This window comes from Oncorhynchus nerka, linkage group LG19, assembly GCF_034236695.1.
Source record: "Oncorhynchus nerka isolate Pitt River linkage group LG19, Oner_Uvic_2.0, whole genome shotgun sequence".
Taxonomy (NCBI): Eukaryota; Metazoa; Chordata; class Actinopteri; order Salmoniformes; family Salmonidae; genus Oncorhynchus; species Oncorhynchus nerka.
The window spans coordinates 14,911,865-14,936,862 of NC_088414.1; the positions used below are offsets into that span (position 1 = coordinate 14,911,865).

Consider the following 24,998-nt stretch of genomic DNA (forward strand, 5'->3'; position numbering starts at 1 on the left):
ACAAATTTGTGCACAAATTATGAGAAATAAGCTTTTTGTGCATATGGACATTTCTGGGATCTTTTATTTCAGCTCATGAAACATGGGACCTACACTTCCATGTTGTGTTTATATTTTTGTTTAGTATATGGATTTGTGTTTGAGTGGTCATAATGAGATATTGATCTGTATAGTTACTTTTCTTCCAAGTGGCTTCACATTTAAAAAAAATCTAAATTCACACACAATAAATCCTCTACTAGACATTTTTAATTGATCCATTTTATTACAAAAGGTACAAAGCTATGTAAAAAAAAAAAAAGATTTTTAAAAAGCCAACTGTCTATTGTAGCTCTGAGATCAGCACAAGGAATTATAACTTAAATAGATAAATACAGATGTCCATGCGAGACCCACCATGGGGGCTCTGACAGTGAAACCAGCTGCACTGATGTGAACCTAAGACACGGAAACCAGATACATCATAGTCAAAATGGCTGTTTGACCTTAGACTCTCAGATTGTCCAGTAATGTGGTAATGGGAGAACGAGGCCCCAGTAACCCTGCCACAGGTACTGATGTTACGCTATTCTATATCTTTTGGTAGAACAGAAATGTAAAGACATGAAATCATGCTGTTGGGAGAGAAAAGAGACTCAGCACATGACAGGTTTGCCCATCATAGAGCTAGTCTTTGGCTAGCTCATTTATTTTAACTTTTATTTAACTAGGCAAGTCAGTTAAGAACAAATTCGTAATTACAATGACGACCTACCCCGGCCAAACCCTCCCCTAACACAGACGACGCAGGGCCAATTGTGCGCCGCCCTATAGGACTCCTAATCACGGCCAGTTGTGATACAGCCCGGGATCGAACCCGGATCTGTAGTGATGCAGTGCCTTAGACTGCTGCGCCACTCAATGAACCCTGAAACATACACACAAACTACTTTTAGCGTCTATTCATGGCGGTATCTTCTGGCCAGGGGAGCTTTGTTAGAGCCCCGTTCTTGTTAAGAGCCTCGTTCTGAATGTTAACGCACATCGCTTGTGGTACGGTTTGGGAAACATAAGGATCTTTCATATCAGCGAGAAATAATTGTTAAAAAAAACAAAAGGTTAAATTACTACACACCTTTTATATGGTTAGGGTGAGTGTTCCCAGGCACACAGCCATATCTCCATGTTGCAGCGCTTGTTTGCGGAAGACAGATGGTGGACAGAGACGACCACCTGTGCTAATTAGCTATCTAGAGTGTGTAAGCGTAACTGGGGAGGAAGTGTAGTTTGAAGGCTGGAGGCACACAGACGTAAAGATCTGGGCAAACCTGTTTCAGTAAGTATCTTTTTTATTTGAAAGATTCATTCCCGCTGATATGAAAGATACGTGTTCCATGTTTCAGAAACCGTATCGGAAGCGATGATTATGGACGTTTCTAAATGTTAAAACAGCGTTGGGATTGTAGTTCACATGGTGCTACCGGTAACTAGTGTTTATAGCTGAGAACCCTTGAGATAAGGCAGAATGTCTTGTTAATACCTTGGGTTCTCGAGAGCAAGTCTTTGGGCTGGTACATGAACATGAATGCAGAAACGTTGAGTAGGCCTATGTTCTGCTAACTTTCTTCCTCCTACCATATCCCTGGGCTGGGGCAATCATTCCATTCCTATTGTTATTGTGTTGTGGATTCAGACTGTGGAGATGTCTGGTTGGTTTTCACCCAGTCATGTTCTGTGTCTAATTTTCCTGGCAGGAACCTGTAGTGAGGACAGAAAAGTGGAAAAATCAGTCCCACTGGGCACATATGCCAATTCAATGTCTAGTCCACTTTGGTTCAACGTAATTTTATTGAAAAGACGTGGGAACGACATTGATTTAACCAGTGTGTGCCCGGTGGGGTGTTACTATCTATAGTCAAACAAATCATTTCACATCCACTTCAAGCCTCTATATAGGGGTGGCCGGGTAGCCTAGTGGTTAGAGCGTTGGACTAGTAACCGGAAGGTTGCCAGTTCAAACCCCCGAGCTGACAAGGTACAAATCTGTCGTTCTGCCCCTGAACAGGCAGTTAACCCACTGTTCCCAGGCCGTCATTGAAAATAAGAATGTGTTCTTAACTGACTTGCCTGGTTAAATAAAGGTACATTTTTTTTTTTTTAAATATGGCCAATTTGTCCTGTCCAACAAGAGAAGTACAACGAAAATACATTTTTAACTGTGTGTTTATCCACTCACAGGTACCGAGGCGTTCCTCGAGGAAGCCGATTTGTTCGCTGAGCGAGTCGATGCGGTCCAGCTGCTGGAAGGAGTGAGACAGGAAGCTGGTCTTCTCAGACATGCCCTCGTCCAGCGACATGGGGAACAGACTGGTGAAGGGGGCTAGGACCAACTGGAGCTTCTGGAGGGAAGGGGGAGAGAGATTCAATTCTACTGTAATCCACGGAGCATTAGCAACATGTATTCTAATGAAAAACTCATAAAGGCTTTTAAAAGGTCACTACCAGTCTAGTGTTTCAAAGGATGCTGGGTTTTGTGAGTGTGTGTTCTCTGTCGTTTAACAAAGGTTCATGATTACATTGTGAGTGGTATTTGATATTACCAGGGCTGGGTCAAGGTGAGTGGTGGATGCTAGAGGGGCATTAGCAATGGTTAAAAGGGGGACTTTACACCCGTGTGTACACCGTTCACGACAGTGTGTGTATGTTCATGTGATGGTAGAGGAGTGCAGTTGTACCTGCTCGAGCAGCTCTACTCTGTTCTTCAGGCTCTGTACCTCCTCTGTGACCCTTCCACCTGTAGACAACACACAAACACACACACACACACACATGAAAATAGAATGTGGATCACCATGATCTAAAACACCCTCCAACTGCACACCAAGGTTGCTTATAGAGAGAAAACATTTTGAAGACGAGGGGTTACTGCCTGGACTTTTCCGATAAGAATTTTCCTTTTCTGTTGCCAAACGTTTTGATACGATGAAACCTACAGAATATGACCCGGGAGGGTTAGCTTACAGAGAGGTTCAACAGAGGGGGAAAGAGTGTAATGGTTAATCCTTCCTATTCTATCAAACGCTTGGACTTGTGACATGTCTTTGAGATAGATATTGCCTCTAGCATCTTGCTCTGATCCTGCTACAGAGTGATTCATAAGCAGAGCTATGAAACAAACGGGAAGAGAACCGAAGAACCACAAGCTGGCTGGGGAATTCAGTTCTTTGGGTGAAGCCGGTGACAAATCCATAAATTAGTCTGCATAAGGGTCTGAGAATATGGGAAAATGACAGACACACACCATATAACTGACATAGAGGGCACTATGAACAGACAAACAGTCCATCATGCCTTCTCTAAACATGTGTCGTCCTATCGGTTACAGGACAAGGAGGGGTGAGCTGGGCTGGAGTCCAACAAGTCACCAAGTGTCCCCCTGCTCCACACGACAGGTCCCCAGAGCTAGGGGTTCAGAGCTGGGGTAGGAACCCGCGTCTTGGAGCTAGGGTCAAACTGAGAACAGTTTTATCTCTCCCAGATGTGGCCTATTATTGAGACAAGAGGACGGGGGGGAGCGATGACCCCCAGCAGACGAGGTTGATGGAGCTGGAATGAGAGTGCTAGTCCCAGCCAAGAAGAGGGAGAGAGAAGGAAGAAAAAAAGGCTCCAGAAATGGGGGGAGGAGGAGGGGGTCAGACGAGAGCTGCTACGGTCTGAGCAGGGCATTTATTCCCATGTTTATCTCTGTGATCTTCATCAACATCAGACGTCAGCCTGGATATGAACAGTTAAAGGATATAATAGGGCCATTAACCACAACACTGATGTTGCTGCTGCGACTGCCTGCTGGCCTTGCACTCGGTTGGCCAAGGAGAACACTTCTGTACTGAGCCTGCACACATTCCCCCAACTAACTTCCCCTCACCCACGTCACTTTCACCAAGTACAGAGATCTGTCATATGTTTTTTTCCTGCTGTTTTTCTCACTTTGTGCTGATTAAGCAAAAGATCTCCCTAACCCCTATTCATCCACACACACACACACACACACTCCACACTCCACACACACTCCACCGTACATCCATCCTCAGCCACACTCAGGGGGTGAACAGCCTGTCTAAGTTTAGCTGAGAAGAGCCATCTTGTGTGAATTTGGTCCTAACCACATTTTCCTTTCCTCTGGACACAAATACAGATGGACTGAAAGCGGTTAGGAGAAAGAGGTCATTGGTTTGGCAACGCTGCCACTTCTACTTTATGTACAGTACTACCAGTTTTTATGTCTTTAAGTGTGTTTAACACATGAAAGACAACCTTTCCTGTATATCTCCCCTCCATCTAGACCAGTGTTTCCAAACTTCGGTCCTCGAGTACCCCCAACAGCACACATTTTTATTGTTGTAGCCCCAGACAAAAACATCTGATTCATCTTATCAAGGGCTTTATGATTAGTTGAATCAGGTGTGCATGTCGGGGCCACAACAAAAATATGTACTGTTGGTGGGGTCCTCAAGGACCGGAGTTGGGAAACACTGGTCTAGACAGAGGAAAAGGGGGAACATGATTAGTCTTTTGAGAGGTTGAGTGTACGGTATGTTAATCATACTCCACAGAGGAGAGGAAAGGGAATTTCCTCATGTATTGTCCAGACACTTCTAGACAAGAGGTTATTTTAGCTCGTTGCTATGTTACGCCAAACAAAGCACATCTATAGCTAGGTTTCCATCCAATTGGCTACAGATTTTCATGCAAATGTTCTAAATCTGCATAAAGAAAATATGCACATTTTCCCACCAGTGGTGTGTTTCCACCAAACTGATTTGTTGCGGATAGAAATCAGTGCGTGATGACGTAGTGTACACAAAATGCTTTTTCCACTCTACCAATAGTTTTGTCACAAAAACCGTAGTGTTAAATTGCATATGTGCAACTATGGTCTTGGTACATGTGCTCTAGTCAACAGCTCTCAGATACAGTGCCGGTAGCGAGAATAATTTTTATTTGTCAAGCATCGATCATCATATCACCAGAATAAGAGCCTCAATATTTATTGGAAAGGAGCAACAAGCTCTTCACCTTGCACATTCACCACACTGTGAAGTTCATAACTTATTTCATCTGTCGCCTAATAATCTGCATGCTTTCCCGAGTCGTAGTGGGAGGACCACACAGCATATCATCATGTTACTCCAAGTTTACTTCAATATGATGGTTATTATATCAATATTTGCGCCTTAAAGGCGTTTCGCCGCCATTTCTCGCATAGTACATTTTATTATGCAAGATCAAAAAAGTCTCACCATGTCGAACGAAACAAATGATCTGTCGGTATTTATAAAATTGTACCGAAACCTGTTTCCATCACAGTTGTTGTGATGAATTTTTTTTTAGGCGGTATGACTTTACTGTGAAAGGAAACATGGTTTCCTATTTGTCCGAGTGATATGCAGCAGTTTAGAGAAAAGCTTGAGTGTGTGAAAGTGCGGGAGAGAAGCATGCTTCACTCAATACTAAACGAAAGTTCTGTACACGTGGGACGTTTTCCTAAGCAAAGGATAAGGAAGATAAGTCTACATCAATCGATGTTGAAACAGCAGTTATCAGCATGGTTCATCTGGTCATACCATACTGTACATGAACACACTTGGTTGTTGTGCGCCTGTGGTCCACTTGCAGTTAGTACCAGTCGCAGTGCATTATTACTCACGGTACGAGTTGAGATTGGTAATAGCGCGTACCAAAAGTAATAATGGACAGCGAGCCTGGCTATTGTCCTGTCTCCTCTTCACTCCCATTGGAAGCTCTGCTGGAACACACACACACACACACACAATTGATTACTATGCCTGTGGATGAATAGTGAGAGGAGGTAGGTGTACCTGTATCACTGGAGGGGGGTCTGTAATCGTTTGCTGCTGCCTGGCCGGGGCGGGTGGGAGAGGCGGGAGGGGCAGGAGGTGTAGGAGGAGGAGGAGGAAGGCTCTCACAGGAGTGTCTGTCCCTTGCCAGGCTGTAGCCCTCTCTACAAACACACCGGTAGCTGCCTGCCATGTTCACACACTTATGAGAACAGGGCTGCTGCTCACTGCACTCATCCACATCTGATTGAGAGAGGGAGGGAGAGTCACCGACGATGTTGTTTATTTAAGTGTGCTAGCATTAGTGTGTGAGTGTGTAGGTGTGTGTATGCGTGTACCTGTTTGGCAGTTTCGTCCTATCCAGCCCAGAGGACAGGCACAGTGGTTGGGTCTTAAACACGTTCCTCCGTTCATACAGGACTGGACACACACCGCTGGTTAGGACAGAGAGAAATAGCATAAGAAACAAACACACACACGACATATGGGATGCTAGGAGAGCGTCAGCCGCCGTTACCTTGGTTACAGTTGTGTGAGTGGAGTTGTCGCCAGCCCGGGCAGCATTCTGGATAAGAGTGTGAGAATGGCGGCGCTCTGGTCACCTGACGGTAAGCCACCCTGTACACTGTCCTGAAGAAAACACACAAAAGAGAGTGAGAGGTTAGACAGGGTCTGTGCTGCCGACATAGAGTCAGTTAGCTGTGAATAATGATCCTAAGAAATTGAGACTGGTCTGTTACACTGTAGAGTAGCATTTAGTCAGATTCCCCTATCTGTCAATGTTGTGTGTGATGAGCTCCTAGAGTTTTCTCCATGTAAGCAGAGAAGAATGTACACTGCATGACCAAGAGTATGTGGACACCTGCTCATCGAACATCTCATTCAAAAATTATGGGCATTAATATGGAGTTGGTCCCCCCTTTGCTGCTATAACAGCCTCCACTCTTCTGGGAAGGCTTTCCAGTAGATGTTGGAACATGCTTCCATTCAGCCACAAGAGTAATAGTGAGGTCGGGCACTGATGTTGAGCGATTAGGCCTGGCTTGCAGTCTGCGTTCCAATTCATCCCAAAGGTGTTTGATGAGGTTGAGGTCAGGGCTCTGTGCAGGCCAGTCAAGTTCTTCCACATCGATCTCGTCAAACCATTTCTGTATGGACCTTGCTTTGTGCACAGGGACATTGTCATGCTGAAACAGGAAAGGGCTTTCCCCAAATTGTTGCCACAAAGTTGCAAACACAGAATTGTCTAGAATGTCATTGTACGCTGTAGCGTTAAGATTTCCCTTCACTGGAACTAAGGGGCCTAGCCAGAACCATGAAAAACAGCCCCAGATCATTATTCCTTCTCCACCAAACTTTACAATTGGCACTATGCATTTGGGCAGGTAGCGTTCTTATGGCATCTGCCAAACACAGATTTGTCCATCGCACTGCCAGATGGTGAAGCATGATTCATCACTCCAGAGAACACGTTTCCACTGCTCCAGAGTCCAATGGCGGTGAGCTTTACACCACTCCAGCCAATGCTTGGCATTGCTCATGGTGATCTTAGGCTTGTGTGCAGCTGCTCGGCCATGGAAGCCCATTTCATGAATCTCCCAACGAAGAGTTTGTGTGCTGATGTTGCTTCCAGAGGCAGTTTGGAACTCGGTAGTTAGTGTTGAAACCGAGGACAGACTATTTTTACACGCTACTCGCTTCAGCTCTCTGCGGTCCCATTCTGTGAGCTAGTGTGGCCAACCACTTCGTGGCTGAGCCGTTGTTGCTCCTAGACGTTTCCACTTCACAATAACAGCGCTTACTGTTGACTGGGGCAGTTCTAGCTGGGCAGAAATTTGACTTGTTCGAAAGGTGGCGTCCCATGACGGTGCCAAGTTGAATGTCACTGAGCTCTTGTTTAAGGCCATTCTACTGCCAATGTTTGTCTATGGAGATTGCATGGCTGTGTGCTCGACTTTATACACCTGAAATAGCCGAATCCACTAAATTGAAGGGGTGTACACATACTTTTGTATATACAGTTGGGCAAAAAAGTATTTAGTCAGCCACCAATTGTGCAAGTTCTCCCACTTAAAAAGATGAGAGGCCTGTAATTTTCATCATAGGTACACTTCAACTATGACAGACATTGTAGGATTCTTAATGAATTTATTTGCAAATTATGGTGGAAAATAAGTATTTGGTCAATAACAAAAGATTATCTCAATACTTTGTTATATACCCTTTGTTGGCAATGACAGAGGTCAAACGTTTTCTGTAAGTCTTCACAAGGTTTTCACACACTGTTGCTGGTATTTTGGCCCATTCCTCCATGCAGATCTCCTCTAGAGCAGTGATGTTTGGGGGCTGTTGCTGGGCATAACGGACTTTCAACTCCCTCCAAAGATTTTCTATGGGGTTGAGAGCTGGAGACTGGCTAGGCCACTCCAGGACCTTGAAATGCTTCTTACGAAGCCACTCCTTCGTTGCCCGGGAAGTGTGTTTGGGATCATTGTCATGCTGAAAGACCCAGCCATGTTTCATCTTCAATGCTCTTGCTGATGGAAGGAGGTTTTCACTCAAAATCTCACGATACATGGCCCCATTCATTCTTTCCTTTACACGGATCAGTCGTCCTGGTCCCTTTGCAGAAAAACAGCCCCAAAGCATAATGTTTCCACCCCCATTCTTCACAGTAGGTATGGTGTTCTTTGGATGCAACTCAGCATTCTTTGTCTTCCATTTGTCTTCCATTTCCTAATAATTGCTCCCACAGTTGATTTCTTCAAACCAAGCTGCTTACCTATTGCAGATTCCGTCTTCCCAGCCTGGTGCAGGTCTACAATTTTGTTTCTGGTGTCATTTGACAGCTCTTTGGTCTTGGCCATAGTGGAGTTTGGAGTGTGACTGTTTAGGTTGTGGACAGGTGTCTTTTATACTGATAACAAGTTCAAACAGGTGCCATTAATACAGGTAACGAGTGGAGGACAGAGGAGTCTCTTAAAGAAGAAGTTACAGGTCTGTGAGAGCCAGAAATCTTGCTTGTTTGTAGGTGACCAAATACTTATTTTCCACCATAATTTGCAAATAAATTCATTAAAAATCCTACAATGTGATTTTCTGATTTTTTTTCTCATTTTGTCTGTCATAGTTGAAGTGTACCTATGATGAAAATTACAGGCCTCTCTCATCTTTTTAAGTGGGAGAACTTGCACAATTGGTGGCTGACTAAATACTTTTTTTGCCCACTGTATATTGTAGATGAGATAATGGGAATTCACTGTAATATTAGGCTAGACCATGGACCACTGGTTACAAAGTGCTTGAGGGTGGGGTGGCGGGGGGGGGGAGAAGGGGTAACACCAAGCCAGTCCTGGGTTCAGCTGCTTCACTGAAATGTGCTGAAATGTTTCCTGGCATTGTTCTCAGTGTGCGGGCACATACATCAGAGAGGGAGAGAGGGGAGGAGGGGGAAAGAGGGAGGAAAGGAGAACAATTGCCTCACAAAAGATGACTCAAACACATTAATTCATAACAGCCTCATGGTGGGAAGGAAAGTTTATAATTATAGTTGTTGGCTATGAGAGGTCTGCTGCATTGCCCACCCACATCATGTGTAGTGCTTACTATAGAATGTTGTAGTATACTGTACAAGACTATACCACAGCAAATATTGCAGCATTGTCTGCAAAAAAACGTATAGTAAATTCTACAGTCCGCAAAAACACTATATTTTTAAACTTGAGAAAATACTACAGTATTTATTTGCATATACCCTGCCTATTCCCCTCCCCCAAATCCCAATTTGTGCTCCCCATAAGTGAGAAACCTATATGCCAAGTATAGACTATATTGTATTTCCTACAGTATATAGAAAAGAGCTGAACCTACCTATCTACCGGTAATGGAATAGTATTTCTCAAGTAGGTTTCTTGAAAGAGAAAGCCTCCACTTCTATGTCAAATATAATAAAACAAAAATGCTACAGTAAATACTACAGTAACGTCTGAATAAACACTTCAGTAAATACTACATTATACTACAGTGTGCAAAAACACTACAGTAAATACGAAAGTATACTACAATCCGCAAAAACACTATATTAGTTAATATAGTATATACTACATTCTGACTTTACTACAGTATTCATACTATATTTAACTGTAAATACTACAGTATAATACTGTATACTACAGTAAATACGACATTATTCACCATAGTGTTTTTGCTGATTTTAGTACGCAAAAACACTACAGTGAATACTACAGTAAAGTACAACTCTACAGTGAATACTTCATTAAAGTCAGCAAAAACACTACAGTGAATACTTTAGTATTTAAATCACAGTATAGTATTTTTTAATGTGGGCACATTACTGTGCAGGAAGAGAGAAAGAGAGAGAGAGAACAAGGGAATGGGAGAGTGAGAAAGAGAGAGAAATATAGGAGTGAAAGAAAGAACAAAAGAAAGAGTGCGTACGTACGGAGGGAGAGGTTGCCCAAGATAAACACAGCAGTGGGCTCTGTGGGCTGACTGGTCATTTCACATAGTTATACAAAGTGCTTGATATTTGGATTCCACCAAAATGTGACGTGACCCACTTCTGTGTATGAGTATATGATATAAGAGAGTGATCACACATGAAACAATACTATATTAATATAATAATATAATATATAATAATACTATAGTGTACTATGGGATAAATACTATACTATTCATTGTACTGTATTTGAGGACTTTACTGCATTATTCACTGTAGTATTTTTATGGACATTACTGTAGTATTTACAGTTTACTATAATATAAATATTGTAGTTAAAAATACATACAAAATTTTGCGGACTGTAGTATTTACTAGTGTTTTTGCGGATATTACTGTAGTATTTACTGCAGTGTTTTTGTGGTCTGTAGTAGGGTTGCAAAGGGTCGGAAACTTTCCGGTAAAGTTGTGGATGTTTTCCGGAAATTTTCCATGGGAAGTTAAGCGCGGGAATTTGGCTTAAATTCATTTTAAAAAGTCAGTTTATAACAGTGAACCTTTTTTTTGTGGGATACACAAGGCAATTCTAGGTCTTGTGGCATATTTTGGTTAAACTATCCCTAATTCAATGGAATCACATGTGCACTGCACTCTTCCAACACATGTACAGCTGATTCTCAAGATCTTGCACACTAACAAGATGCTATTGAGCCCACACTACTACACTGAGCTAAGGACTTAATGCTTTGGATTACAATACTGGGTGAGGTGAATGTATATATATATGACATACATTATCTTTTGTTAACTAGTAAATAGTAGCCTACAGCAAAGTGTGTTTAAATAATTTCTAACATGTTAACAATTTCTGCTAGTTAGTTTATGCTACCATGTGGGTTTTAGCTTTCTTGAGCCTGCTAACTGAGGAGTGTTAATTCACTTGTTTGCATACATGTTTCATTTTAAAACATTTATTTTATAAAGGAGTTGTTTAAATCTAACTGCTTAACCATTTATCTGTACATGGAAATGAATATATTTATTTTTAAACTCATTTTGTCCCTAATCTTTACAGGAAAATGCCACGGCCACTATCTGGTGTGTGGATACATTTCACTGCAGCTATTGTAGAAGGAAAAGCTGTGTACATTTGCAAATACTGTGCCAAATCTTATGTGAAGAATGCAACAAAGATGCAGAATCATCTGGCCAGGTGCATAAGGTTCCCTCAGTGTTCACCATAAGCAACCTCTGACAAAAGTCCCTCTACTTCTATTCGAGGTGAAAATGATGAATCAGACACAGTTTCGATAGCAACAGCTCATGGTCCTCCTGGAATCAGAAGTTTATTTGACTCAATGGAGGAACGTAGTCATAGAAATGCTGATGAATGTCTCGAGCTGTGTATGCAACTGGTTCACCTCTGATGCTCACAGGCAATGTATATTGGAAGAGATATCTGAATGTTCTTCGCCCAGCATACACCCCTCCAACCAGACATGACATTTATCTACTCATTTGCTGGATGCAGAGTTCAACAGAGTGCAAGGTAAGATCAAGCAAATCATAGAGAAAGCAGACTGCATTGCAATCATCTCTGATGGGTGGTCGAAATGTTCGTAGGCAAGGAATAATTAACTACATCATCTCCAGCCCTCAACAAGTATTCTACAAGAGCACAGACACAAGGGACAGACACACCTACATTGCAGATGAGCTGAAGGCATTGCAGATGAGCTGAAGGCATTGCAGATGAGCTACATTGCATAAACTCTACATTGCAGATGAGCTGAAGGCATTCATCAATGACCTTGGACCACAGAAGGTATTTGCACTGTTGACAGACAATGCTGCGAACATGAAGGCTGCTTGGTCTAAAGTGGAGGAGTCCTACCCTCACATCACACCCATTGGCTGTGCTGCTCATGCATTGAATCTACTCCTCAAGGACATCATGGCACTGAAAACATTGGATACACTCTTCAAGAAAGCCAAGGAAATGGTTAGGTATGTGAAGGGTCATCAAGTTATAGCAGCAATCTACCTCACCAAGCAAAGTGAGAAGAATAAGAGCATTATATTGAAGCTGCCCAGCAACACCCATTGGGGTGGTGTTGTCATCATGTTTGACAGTCTCCTGGAGGGGAAGGAGTCTCTGCAAGAAATGGCCATATCACAGTCTGCCGAGCCCCATCAAGAGGATCCTCCTGGATTATGTATTTTGGGAGAGAGTGGTAAAGCAGCCTGAAACTCCTGAAACTTATAGCAGTTGCCATGGCACGGATTGAGGGAGACAATGCCATCCTGTCTGATGTACAGACTCTGCTTACAGATGTAAGAGAAGAAATCCATACTGCCCTGCCCACTTCACTGTTGCTCCAAGCAGAGGAAACTGCAGTTCTGAAATACATCAAAAAGTGTGAAGACTTCTGCCTGAAGCCCATACATGCTGCAGCGTACATGTTGGACCCCAAGTATGCTGACAAAAGCATCCTGTCTGGTGCAGAGATCCACAAGGCCAATGGTGTCATCACTACCGTGTCTCACCACCTTGGCCTGGATGAGGGCAAGGTTCTTGGCAGTCTGGCAAAGTACACTTCCAAGCGAGGGCTTTGGGATGGAGAGGCAATATGGCAGTCGTGCATATTTCATCAGCCACCTGGTGGAAAGGACTTTGTGGATCTGAGGCTCTTTCCCGTTGCCTCCATCATCCTCCAAATCCCACCAACATCAGCCGCCTCAGAGCGCAACTGGTCCTTGATTGGGAACACACACACCAAAGCACACAACAGGCTGACCAATACAAGGGTTGAAATATTGGTGATCATCCGGGCAAATTTGAGGCTTTTTGAGCCTGACAACGAGCCATCCTCAACAAGGTTGGAAAGTGACAGTGAAGATGGGGCCTCAGTCTGATGTTCAAGAGGTGGACATTGAGGAGGTCCAGAGAGAAGACATGGAAGACAACCAAAGCTTTAGTTTCTAGACTATAATTTTACAGATGTATGTTGAAAATGTTTTTGGGAGATGGATCATTGGGGATCATTCAATATTCCCTTTCTTTTGTTGTTCAGTGAAATCATTCCATGTGAAGAGTAAACTCAATTAAAAAGTTAAATTCATAACTAAATTGTTTTTTATTTCTATTGGAAGGATATAATAATTTGTAAGTATGTCTACTTATGATAAGTTAAAGGTTTATGTTTCTGTCTCCATATGATATGGTAAATATATCCAATGCAAAAAACATCTACATTTAAATGTTATTAATATACATTTGCATATATTTCCATTATTTCCCATATATTCCCGTTAATTCTCACAGAAAGTTTCCACCTCTGAATATTCCCCAAAATGTGCAACCCTAGTCTGTAGTATACCGTAGTATTTACTATTTACTAGTATTTACTATTTACATTATACTACACAATTATATAGTAAGTACGACACATGATCGAGGGATAATACAGTGTGTAGTATAGTATTCTACAGTATACTACAGTTAACTGTGGTATTATATAGTAGACTGTAGTATTTGTTCATGTGGGGAGAGAGAGAGAGAGCGAGAGAGAACAAGAGAGAGAGAGCGAGAGAGCGAGAGGAAATCAGAGAATGAGAAAGGACAGTGCCTTGTTTTCTACTGGATGGGTAAGGCTCCTTTACTCTGCTCATCAACTCTCAGTCAAAACACATTAGGAGCAATTTACCGTCTTTAGAGTGTAGCCCAACTAACAAATAAACATTGAATAACATTGTATAAACTGTAGCATCTGTCTCAGAGATGAATGTGTTGCATGAGGTTGGCTGAGGCAAGACTGTATAGACCCAATTCTAAATATGGTACAGCTGGGAGCAGACCAGACGTTGGCCCTTGCTCGTGCAGAGTTAATAGGTTATGTATTGGCAGTTTGGTAGTTTGGGCAGAGTTGAATGGGAAGTGATATGGACCTTTTGGTGGCATTAGCATGGTATTATGATAAGATTAGGTATTGGTATTTTATTAGGATCCCCCATTAGCTGTTGCAAAAGCAACAGAACACAAAACATGAAACATGACAATACAGAACATTAATAAACAAGAACAGCTCAAGGACAGAACTACATTAAAAAAATTAAAGGCACACCTAGCCTACTTATCAATGCATACACACAAACTATCTAGGTCAAATATGGAAGAAAGCGTTGTGTCGTGAGGTGTTGCTTTATCTGTTTTGAAACAAAGTTTGGTGTTTATTTGAGCAATATGAGATGGAACGGAGTTCCATGCAATATCTGCTCTATATGATACTGTACACTTTCTTACATTACATTACTTGAATTTGTTCTGGAATTGGGGACTGTGAAAAAACCCTGGTGGCATGTCTGGTGTGGTAAGTCTGTGTGTCAGAGCTGTGTGTAAACTGACTATGCAAACAATTTGGGATTTTCAACACATTAATGTTTCTTATAAAAAGAAGTGATGCAGCCAGTCTCTCCTCAACTCTTAGCCAAGAGAGACTGGCATGCATGGTATTTATATCAGCCCTCTGATTACAATGAAGAGCAAGATGTGCCGCTCTGTTCTGGGCCAGCTGCAGGTTAACTAGGTCTTTCCTTGCAGCTCTCAACCACACAGCTGGACAGTAATCAAGAGAAGACTAGAGCCTGCAGGACTTGCTTTTTGGAGTGTGGTGTCAAAAAAAGTATTTCTTTATTATTTACAGACCTCTCCCATCTTTACTACCATTGGTATCTATATGTTTTGACCATGACAGTTTACAATCTAAGGAAACACCAAGTAATTTAGTATCCTCAACGTATTCAACAGCCACACCATTCATTACCAGATTCAGCTGAGGTCTAGAACTTAGGGAAGGCTTTGTACCAAATACAATGCTCTTGGTTTTAGAGATGTTCAGGACCAGTTTATTACTGGCCACCCAATCCAAAACAACTATAACTCTTTGTTAAGGGTTTCAGTGACTTCATTAGCTGTGGTTGATGATGTGTATATGGTTGAATCATCAGCATACATGGACACACATGCTTTGTTTAATGCCAACGGTAGGTCATTGGTAAAAATTGAAAATAGAGTGCGTAGAGAGCTGCCCTGTGGTACACCACACTTTACATGTTTGACATTAGAGAAGCTTCCATTAAAGATAACCCTTTGAGTTCTCTTCGATAGATTGCTCTGAATCCACAATATGGCAGAGGTTGAAAAGCCATAACGCAAACGTTTTTTCAACAACAGGTTATAGTCAATAATACCAAAGGCTGCACTGAAATCTAAAAGTACAGCTCCCACAATCTTCTTATTATCAACCAACCATATTGTCAACCAACCACACTTTCAACCAACCATCAGTCATTTGTGTCAGTGCAGTATGTGTTGAGTGCCCTTCTCTATGAGCAAGCTTAAAGTCGGTTGTTAATTTATTTATAGAGAAATAGCATTGTATTTGGTCAAACACCATTTTTTCCAACAGTTTGCTAAGAGCTGGCTACAAGCTTATAGGTCTGCTGTTAGAACCAGTAAAGGCCGCTTTACCACTCTTGGGTAGCAGAATTACTTTGGCTTCCCTGCAGGCCTGAGGACAAAGACTTTCCTCTAGGCTCAGATTAAAGATATGACAGATAGGAGTGGCTATAGAGTCAGCTACCATGTTTGCAGTGACATCGATAGTAACAGTGATCATGATCATGACAGTCATGGCTATGTCTCTTACTTGTAGGTGCTGCAGAAGCGGTGCCCCTGACACAGGGTGATGTAGGGCTTGTGAACGGGCTGGACGAACGACTCTGTCATCTTGACTACACTGCTGTGACGGACATCTCTGCCACACACCCTCCTCCTTAAATCGCACACACACGTAGGAACACATAGGTGAGACCACACACACTGGAGAGGTATTCTTTGGGACATATGATGACTGTCTCTGTTGTTAAATCAGTCTGTTACTGTATCAGTTTAACAGCTAGCTACACACCAAGTCATGAAATTCATCATAATCATAATTATTTGACATCAAATGAACCATTTACATCATGTTGGTAGTTAAATTACTGACAGGAATCTTCATGGTTTAAATGGGAAATTACACCACTTATACTATTACCTCTGAAGCATTCACCTATAGATTGTGCTGCATCAGGGGACAATTTAATTAAGACTGGGTTTCAACCTTACTATATGATATCTGAACCAGTCTATGTGGTCTCTTAACCAGTCTGGAAACTAAACAGTCCATCAAGCATTTTAACTCTCAATTGAGGACGTGACCTTGAGGTCTCTATTAGTCAGTGGAGGTTAGCTGACATGTAATTGATGCTGATTGGCCGATGTAATCGCCACTGAAGGTGTCAGAGTTGAGAGTCACTTCTAACCTTTCATCGCCCTTTGACCTCTCGTGAGGGCTCTAATTCTGTTTTGGTCTCTATAAAAATCAACTGAGACCTCAAAAATAGGACCTGCATCTCCTCAGAGTTGACCTAAGTCTAATAATCTAAGAACTGTTATCTGGCCAACCAGTACACATTTACTCAGGGTGAGAATGTCAAGAGAAGCAAATAACCTTTTAAAATAAACAGCTCCCAATTAAGTAAGTGGCTAGTCTGTAACTGAAGCTAGCCACCCATGTAGCCGAGCCGTCCCAAGGACCAAGGCTGACCGACCAATGAGTGACAGCCAATAACAAGCACAAGAAGTGGAATGAGGGAGCGGTTACCCGTGATGACCGTGGAACTGTGGAGTGGCCGCGACATGGAGGAGGAAGAGAGAGGAAGAGAGGAGGAGTTTTTGGTACATGTCTCCCCTTTTTTCCCACGTTCCCTCGCTCTTTTCCTCACTCTCTCTCTCTCTCTGTCAGTCTGATGGGAGAAGAAGGGAGGATGGGGGGGAGGAGGGGAGAATGGCTGTGGTAGGGCTTCCTCTCTCTCTGATGTTACGGCTCCTTGTGTTGATCTCCAGGAGGATGATGCCAGCTACCTGTAGCGACACAGAGAGAGAGACAAACACAGAGGTTAGGTGTTAGAAAGAGAAGAGTAACTGCTCACTTTTTTTTTCATGCATTTCCACTTCATGTTTCCGCTCCACTTGTGATGCACAGAAGACTAGTTTGAACCCCAGTTGGTCATAGTAACATTTTGCACATTTGAAAGAAACCATGTTAGAAATACGTTCAGAGACACGACCAGCTTACTTCTCCACTCTCATATCTCATGTGGAAGACTTCCGTGTTACCCCCACAGACATACGCAAACACACACTTACGGAAAAACCACATGATTTCACATGTGGGAAAATCACAATGTTTCATGTGAAATGAGCACAAGTGAAGTGCTCCAAAAACACGATTTCACGTGATCACGTTTTCACGTGTAGTTCCACGTTACCACGTTTCTTCACACGTCACGTTATCACATTAACTTCACATAAGATCACGTGATCACATGAAAGCGTGTTTTTGGAACACTCCGCGTGTGATCACATGTGAAATTCATGGCAATCCATCTCCTAAAAACACTCCTAAGTTCAGTTCCCACACCATTCCAAGCAAACATACTGTACCTCTATAGCAGCATATGAGCCACTTGAGATAGACTCACTCTGACCAATGAACACTGTCATGCTGTTTAGCTGTGTCGTGTCAGCGAGAACACTAAAGCCACCCTCCTCCTTCTCCCCTCTCACTCCTCCAAATCTCAAGAGCTTTACCCCGAGCTACCCTGAGTTAGAAAGCATTAGAGACCATTAGATGAAGTGCTGCAGTCAAACATCCGGATAGAGGACATTAAACAGTCTCAAAGTCCAGATTTCAACCCTCCTACACAGCTTAGTCATAAACAATTAGCTTAAAAGGGCAGGTAGGGTTGAGCACGTTGAGAAGTTAGATTTACTGCTTGACTTTGCACCTCAAATAAAGTTCTGGAGTGACAGTGTAACGTGGACAATTTAAAACTCTACGTTAAAACAGCTGATACACATACTGTTGTAATACTGTGCAAAGTTTAAATCTGCAGTGAAGGGTATGGCTCTGTTACTACATTATAACATTGTAATGGAATGGGGTTGTACAAGCACACACACAAACACACACGCACGCACACGCAGAGAAAGAAAGAGAGAAAGAAAGAGAGAGAGGTAAAGTCAGAGACTCAGAGGAACAGTAAGACTCTCTCCACTGTACTATAAAAAAATGTGGCAGTGATTAACATAGCAGCACTGAAATTCATTTCACTTGACTTCAAATGACTCGTTCAACATTCACAACAGGTCATATTTTCACTGTATTCATAACATGTAGCTATGTATGTTCTCTTCTGTTTGTTACGTGACTCTAGTCTCCCTACCGCAGCTATTTGTATGAACGACAGAGCCCCTCATCTTGAAAAGCTTAACATAATCAACCCAGTTATTGACGTATAACGACCCCCCCAAGCTTTGGTTAAAATAGATTTGAGTGTGCTTCCTTGGTGGTTTGTTTTTAAACATGGCGGTCGTAAAAGTGAAGGAGTTCAGACGATAGGTAGCAGTATGGGGTACAGTAACCAGATTTAGCACTTTGGTTACTATACCCCCTCCACTCAGAATACAGTTCACGACTAACTGTAAAGATGCTATGAGCCATGTTTGTGCGTTATGCACTGCGTCTGAGCTAGATTGTTTGTCGGATGCTCAAGGCGGTAGGTTGTGTGTATGTGTGTGTGTGCGCTTGCGTCTTTGTCTGTGTCTGTGTATAAACATTGACCTTTCTCTCTGCTGGGTTAATGTTAATGTTCCCTGCTAACTCCCATTATGTAGACTGGCGCTGGACCCCTACGGTCGCAGAATGATGAGGACCGTTAATTAGAGGACCGTTTATCAGTCACGCCACACCACAGCCAGGGCCACAGGGCCACAGGGCCACAGGGAGAGAGGTGGCATCATGGGTAGTGGCATCATGGGTGCCATGGGTGCATTAACCCCCACATTACCCAGTACATTTTTATAGCTCTGTTATATTGTCTATTGACCCACACCCTCACCAAGGCAACATGTACACACATACAAACATAAGCACGAACCAACCCACACACGCACACACACACAAACACATACATCCTGTGTGAGGCAGGGCTGAACTCACACTGAGTCGTCTCTCAGAACATAAAGTGAAGATAGATCTCCCTCCAGCTCTGGCCCATACTCTCTTCCTTGCTCCCTTACTCCGATTAGATGTATGGAGAGCAAAAGCAGGAGTTTGGTTAACCTTCAGAAGAGAAGGGGGTACTCTGACTCTAAAAGTTGATTTAGCCTCTAAGAGAGTAGTACGATGGCACTACAGTTAACCTGGAGTTGATACTATAGGCAGGGGCCTTGGGTTTTCTTCTAGCCTATAGCATTATACTAATGTTACCCTGAAGGGTTGCTCTTAGCCTTGGGCTTGGGCTAGCAGCTAGCCTGACAGGTAACAATGAGGTAGCCTGCGTCCCAAATATTCTCTATACAGTGCACCGTGCACCACTTTTTGCTACAAACCTATGAGCCATGGGCAAAAGTAGTGCACTATATAGGAAACAGGGAGCCATTTGGGATGTAGAGTAAGGCTGGAAGTGCCGCTAAGCCCTGGCTGACAGTGTGCATGTCTCTCTGATCCTCTACTGGCTCCACGCCCAGAGAACCGACAGGCAAACCTTACTCAGCCTGTGTTCATTCACAAATCGCCACAGCTATGGCAGAGTATCAAATCAAATCAAATCATATTGGTCACATACACATGATTAGCAGATGTTATTGCGGGTTGTAGCGAAAAATGCTTGTGTTTGTAGCTCCAACAGTGCAGTAATGTCTAACAATTCACAACAAAACACACAATAAACACAACCCTAAAAGTAAAAGAATGGAATTAAGAAATACAGAAATTAGGATGAGCAATGTCGGATACGGTGACTGTTGTCTCAGGGCTTAGCGGCACTTCCAGCCTTATTCTGCATCCCAAATGGCTCCCTGTTTCCTATATAGTGCACTACTTTTGCTCAATGTTGGAGACATTGCTCATCCTAATATTTATGTATTCCTTAATTCCATTCTTTTACTTTTAGGGTTGTGTTTATTGTGTATTTTGTTGTGAATTGTTAGATGCAGTATAATAGAATACAGTATATACATATGAGATGAGTAAAGCAAAAATATGTAAACATTATTAAAGTGACTAGTGTCCCATTATTAAAGTGGCCATTGATTTAAAGTTTACAGTTGAAGTTGGAAGTTTACATACACCTTAGCCAAATACATTTAATCTCAGTTTTTCACAATTCCTGATATTTAATCGTAGTAAAAATACCCTGTCTTAGATCACTTAGGATCACCACTTTATTTTAAGAATGTGAAATGTCAGAATAATAGTACAGAGAATTATTTATTTCAGCTTTTATTTCTTTCATCACATTCCCAGTGGGTCAGACATGTACATACACTCAATTAGTATTTGGTAGCATTGCCTTTAAATGGTTTAACTTGGGTCAAACGTTTCGGGTAGCCTTCCACAAGCTTCCCACAATAAGTTGCGTGAATTTTGGCCCATTCCTCCTGACAGAGCTGGTGTAACAGAGTCAGGTTCCTAGGCCTCCTTGCGCGCACACACTTTTTCAGTTCTGCCCACAAATTTCTATAGGACTGAGGTCAGGGATTTGTGATGGCCACTCCAATACCTTGACTTTGTTGTCCTTAAGCCATTTTTTGGAAGTATGCTTGGGGTCATTGTCCGTTTGGAAGACCCATCTGCGACCAAGCTTTAACTGATGTTTTGAGATGTTGCTTCAATATATCCCCATAATTTTGCTTCTTCATGATGCCATCTATTTTGTGAAGCGCACCAGTCCCTCCTGCAGCAAAGCAACATGATGCTGCCACCCCCATGCTTCACGGTTGGGATGGTGTTCCTCGACTTGCAAGCTTCCCCCTTTTTCCTCCAAACATAATGATGGTCATTATGGCCAAACGGTTCTATTTTTGTTTCATCAGACCAGAGGACATTTCTCCAAAAAGTAGAATCTTTGTCCCCATGTGCAGTTGCAAACCGTAGTCTGGCTTTTTTATGGTGGTTTTGGAAAAGTGGCTTCTTCCTTGCTGAGCGGCCTTGTTGATATAGGACGATATAGGACTTTTTTACTGTTGATATATGTCGATATAGGACTCGTTTTACTGTGGATATAGATACTTTGGTACGTGTTTCCTCCAGCATCTTCACAAGGTCCTTTGCTGTTGTTCTGGGATTCAATTGCACTTTTCGCACCAAAGTATGTTCATCTCTAGGAGACAGAACGCCTCTCCTTCCTGAGCGGTATGACGGCAGCGTGGTCACAATTATTTTCCTGAGGTCTTGGCTGATTTCTTTTGATTTTCCCATGATGTCAAGCAAAGAGGCACTGAGTTTGAAGGTAGGCCTTGAAATACATCCACAGGTACACCTCCAATTGACTCAAATGATGTCAATTAGCCTATCAGAAGCTTCTAAAGCCATGACATAATTTACTATAATTTTCCTAGCTGTTTCTAGGCACAGTCAACTTAGTGTATGTAATCTTCTGACCCACTGGAATTGTGATACAGTGAATTATAAGTTAAATAATCTGTCTGTAAACAATTGTTGGAAAAATTACTTGTGTCATGCACAAAGTAGTTATCTAAACCGACTTGCCAAAACTATAGTTTGTTAATAAGAAATTTGTGGAGTGGTTGAAAAATTTGTTTTAATGACTCCAACCTAAGTAAGTAAACGTCCGACTTCAACTGTATGTATATAGGGCAGCAGACTTTACGGTGCAGGGTTACGTAACCAGGTGGAAGCCTCCTTAGTGATGGCTATTTAACAGTCTGATGGCCTTGAGATAGAAGCTGTTTTTCAGTCTCTCGGCCCCAGCTTTGATGCACCTGTACTGACCTTGCCTTCTAGATGATAGTGGGGTGAACATGCAGTGGCTCGGGTGGTTGTTGTCCTTGATGATCATTTTGGCTTTCCTGTGACATCGGGTGCTGTAGATGTCCTGGAGGGCAGGTAGTTTTCCCCTGGTGATGTGTGGGCAGACCCCCTACCCTCTGGAGAGCCCTGCAGTTGCGGGCGGTGCCAGGCAGTGATACAGATCGACATGATGCTGTCAGTTGTGCTTCTGTAAAGGTTTGTGAGGGTTTTAGGTGCCAAGCCAAAATTCTTCAGCCTCCTGAAGTTGAAGAGGCGCTGTAGCGCCTTCTTCACCACACTGTCCGTGTGGGTGAACTACTTCAGATCGTTAGTGATGTGTACGCTGAGGAACTTGAAACTTTCCACCTGCTCCACTGTGGTCCTGTCATTATAGGGGCGATCAGCTCCTTTGTTTTGTCGACATTAAGTGAGAGGTTATTTTCCTGGCACCACACCCCTTCACCTCCTCCCTGTAGGCTGTCTTGTCATTGTTGGTAATCAGGCCTACTACTGTTGTGTCGTCTGCAAACTTGATGATTGAGTTGGAGGCGTGCGTGGCCACGCAGTCATGGGTGAACAGGTAGTACAGGAGGGGGCTGAGCATGCAGCGTTGTGGGGCCCCTGTGTTGAGGATCAGCGAAGTGGATGTGTTGTTTCCTACCTTCACCACCTGGGGGCGGCACGTCAGGAAGTCCAGGACACAGTTGCATAGGACGGGGTTCAGACCCAGGGCCCCGAGTTTAATGATAGGCTTGGAGGGTACTATTGTGTTGAAGGCTGAGCTATAGTAAATGAACTGCATTCTTACATAGGTATTTATATTGTCCAAATGGGATAGGAAAGTGTGCAGTGCAATGGCGATTGCATCGTCTATGGATCTTGTGGGGCGGTAAGCAAATTGAAGTGGGTCTAGGTTGTCAGGTAAGGCAGAGGTGATATGTTCCTTAACTAGCCTCTCAGAGCACTTCATGATGACAGAAGTCAGTGATACAGGGTGATAGTCATTTAATTCAGTTACCTTTGCTTTCTTGGGTACAGGAACAATGGTGAACATCTTGAAGCAAGTGGGGACAGCAGACTGGGACAGGGAGAGATTGAATATGTCCATAAACACTCCGGCCAGCTGGTCCAAAGCATGCTCTGAGGACGCGGCTAGGGATGCCGCTTAAATATCTTACTCACGTCGGCCACGGAGCAGGACAGCCCACAGTCCTTGTCCGCGATGTGGCAGGTATTCACTTTGTAGTCCGTGATTGCCTGTAGACAGTGCAACATAAGTCCCGTGTCTGAGCCGTGGAATTGCGACTCCACTCCGTCTCTATACTGACGGTTTGCCTGGTTGATTGCCTTGATTGTATTCTGCCATATTCCCAGTGCCCTTGACATGTTTAAATGCGGTGGTTGACGCTTTCAGTTTTGCGCGAATGCTGCCATTTATTCAGTTTTTGGTTATGGTAGGTTTTAAAAGTCACAGTGGGTACAACATCTCCTATACACTTCCTGATAAACTCAGTCACCGTATCCGTGTATTCGTTGATGTTATGCTCAGAGGCTACCCAGATCATATCCCAGTCCGCGTGATCAAAACCATCTTCAAGCATGGACTCCAATTGGTCAGACCAGCGTGGAATAGTCCTTAGCACGAGTACTTCCTGTTTGAGTTTCTGCCTATAGGAAGGGAGGAGCAAAATGGAGTCGTGATCAGATTTGCCAAAGAGAGGGCTGGGGAGGGCCTTGTACGCATTTCGAAAAGCTGAGTAGCAGTGGGCTGTTTTCTCAGAGCGAGGGCTACAGCCAATGTGTTGGTAGAACTTCGGTAGCGTTTTCCTCAAATTTGCTTTGTTAAAATCCCCAGCTACAATATATGTGTTTTCCAGTTTGCATAAAGTCCAGTGATGTTCTTTGAGGGCAAGTCGTGGTATCGGCTTGAGGGGGAATATACACGGCTGTGACTATAACCGAAGATAATTATCTTGGGAGGTAATACAGTTGGAATTTGATTGTGAGGTATTCTAGGTCGGGAGAACAAAAGGACTTGAGTTTCTGTTTGTTATCACAATCACACCAAGAGTAGTTAACCATGAAACATACACCCCCGCCTTTCTTCTTCCCTGAGAGTTAATAATTCCTGTCCAGCTAGCTGGATGGTCAAAGACAGTATATCCCGAGAGAGCCATGTATCCGTGAAACAGAGTATGTTACAATCCCTGAATAGCCAATAACTCCAGTCTGCTCTGCAGGGGGGCACTTTGGGAGACAGGGGCTTGTGTGTGTGTGTGTGTGTGTGTGTGTGTGTGTGTGTGTGTGTGTGTGTGTGTGTGTGTGTGTGTGTGTGTGTGTGTGTGTGTGTGTGCGTGCGTATGTGTGTGTCTTATCATTAGAGTAGATCAATGAAATCAAAGAAGACCTTAGGGTGTGCAGCTATCATAGCTTTGTCTTGTTGCTGGCAGGCCGTAACGCTGATGATTAGATTGTAGGTCATGTAAGTCTTTGAGACTGGTTACTGCTTCTAATAGTCTGAGTCACACTCCCTAAAGGGAATACAGTACAGGACATATACAGTAACAACCTCTTTGGGCGAGATACAGTACCAGTCAAAAGTTTGGATACACCTACTCATTCAAGGGTTTTTCATTATTTTGTACTATTTTCTACATTGAAGAATAATAGTGAAGACATCAAAACTATAATATAACACATATGGAATAATGTAGTAACCAAAAAAGTGTTAACCAAAATATATTTTATATTTGAGATTATTCAAAGTAGCCACCCTTT

At 42.9% G+C, this 24,998-nt stretch overlaps 1 protein-coding gene across 1 annotated transcript in view; it reads right to left on the reverse strand.

Annotated features, from left to right (window-relative positions):
• Nucleotides 1-231: 231 nt before the first annotated feature.
• Nucleotides 232-24,998, reverse strand: part of LOC115101091 (epidermal growth factor-like protein 7) — a 29,631-nt gene continuing 4,864 nt past the window's right edge. The window contains exons 2-9 of the mRNA XM_029620274.2: nucleotides 17,007-17,266; nucleotides 16,008-16,133; nucleotides 6,355-6,467; nucleotides 6,176-6,271; nucleotides 5,859-6,080; nucleotides 2,715-2,773; nucleotides 2,216-2,378; nucleotides 232-1,737 (exon numbers count right to left, since the gene is read on the reverse strand). Of these exons, the coding sequence (XP_029476134.1) occupies nucleotides 1,718-1,737; nucleotides 2,216-2,378; nucleotides 2,715-2,773; nucleotides 5,859-6,080; nucleotides 6,176-6,271; nucleotides 6,355-6,467; nucleotides 16,008-16,133; nucleotides 17,007-17,086 (879 nt within the window). The 5' untranslated portion in view covers nucleotides 17,087-17,266 and the 3' untranslated portion in view covers nucleotides 232-1,717. The remainder of the gene's footprint in view (nucleotides 1,738-2,215; nucleotides 2,379-2,714; nucleotides 2,774-5,858; nucleotides 6,081-6,175; nucleotides 6,272-6,354; nucleotides 6,468-16,007; nucleotides 16,134-17,006; nucleotides 17,267-24,998) is intronic.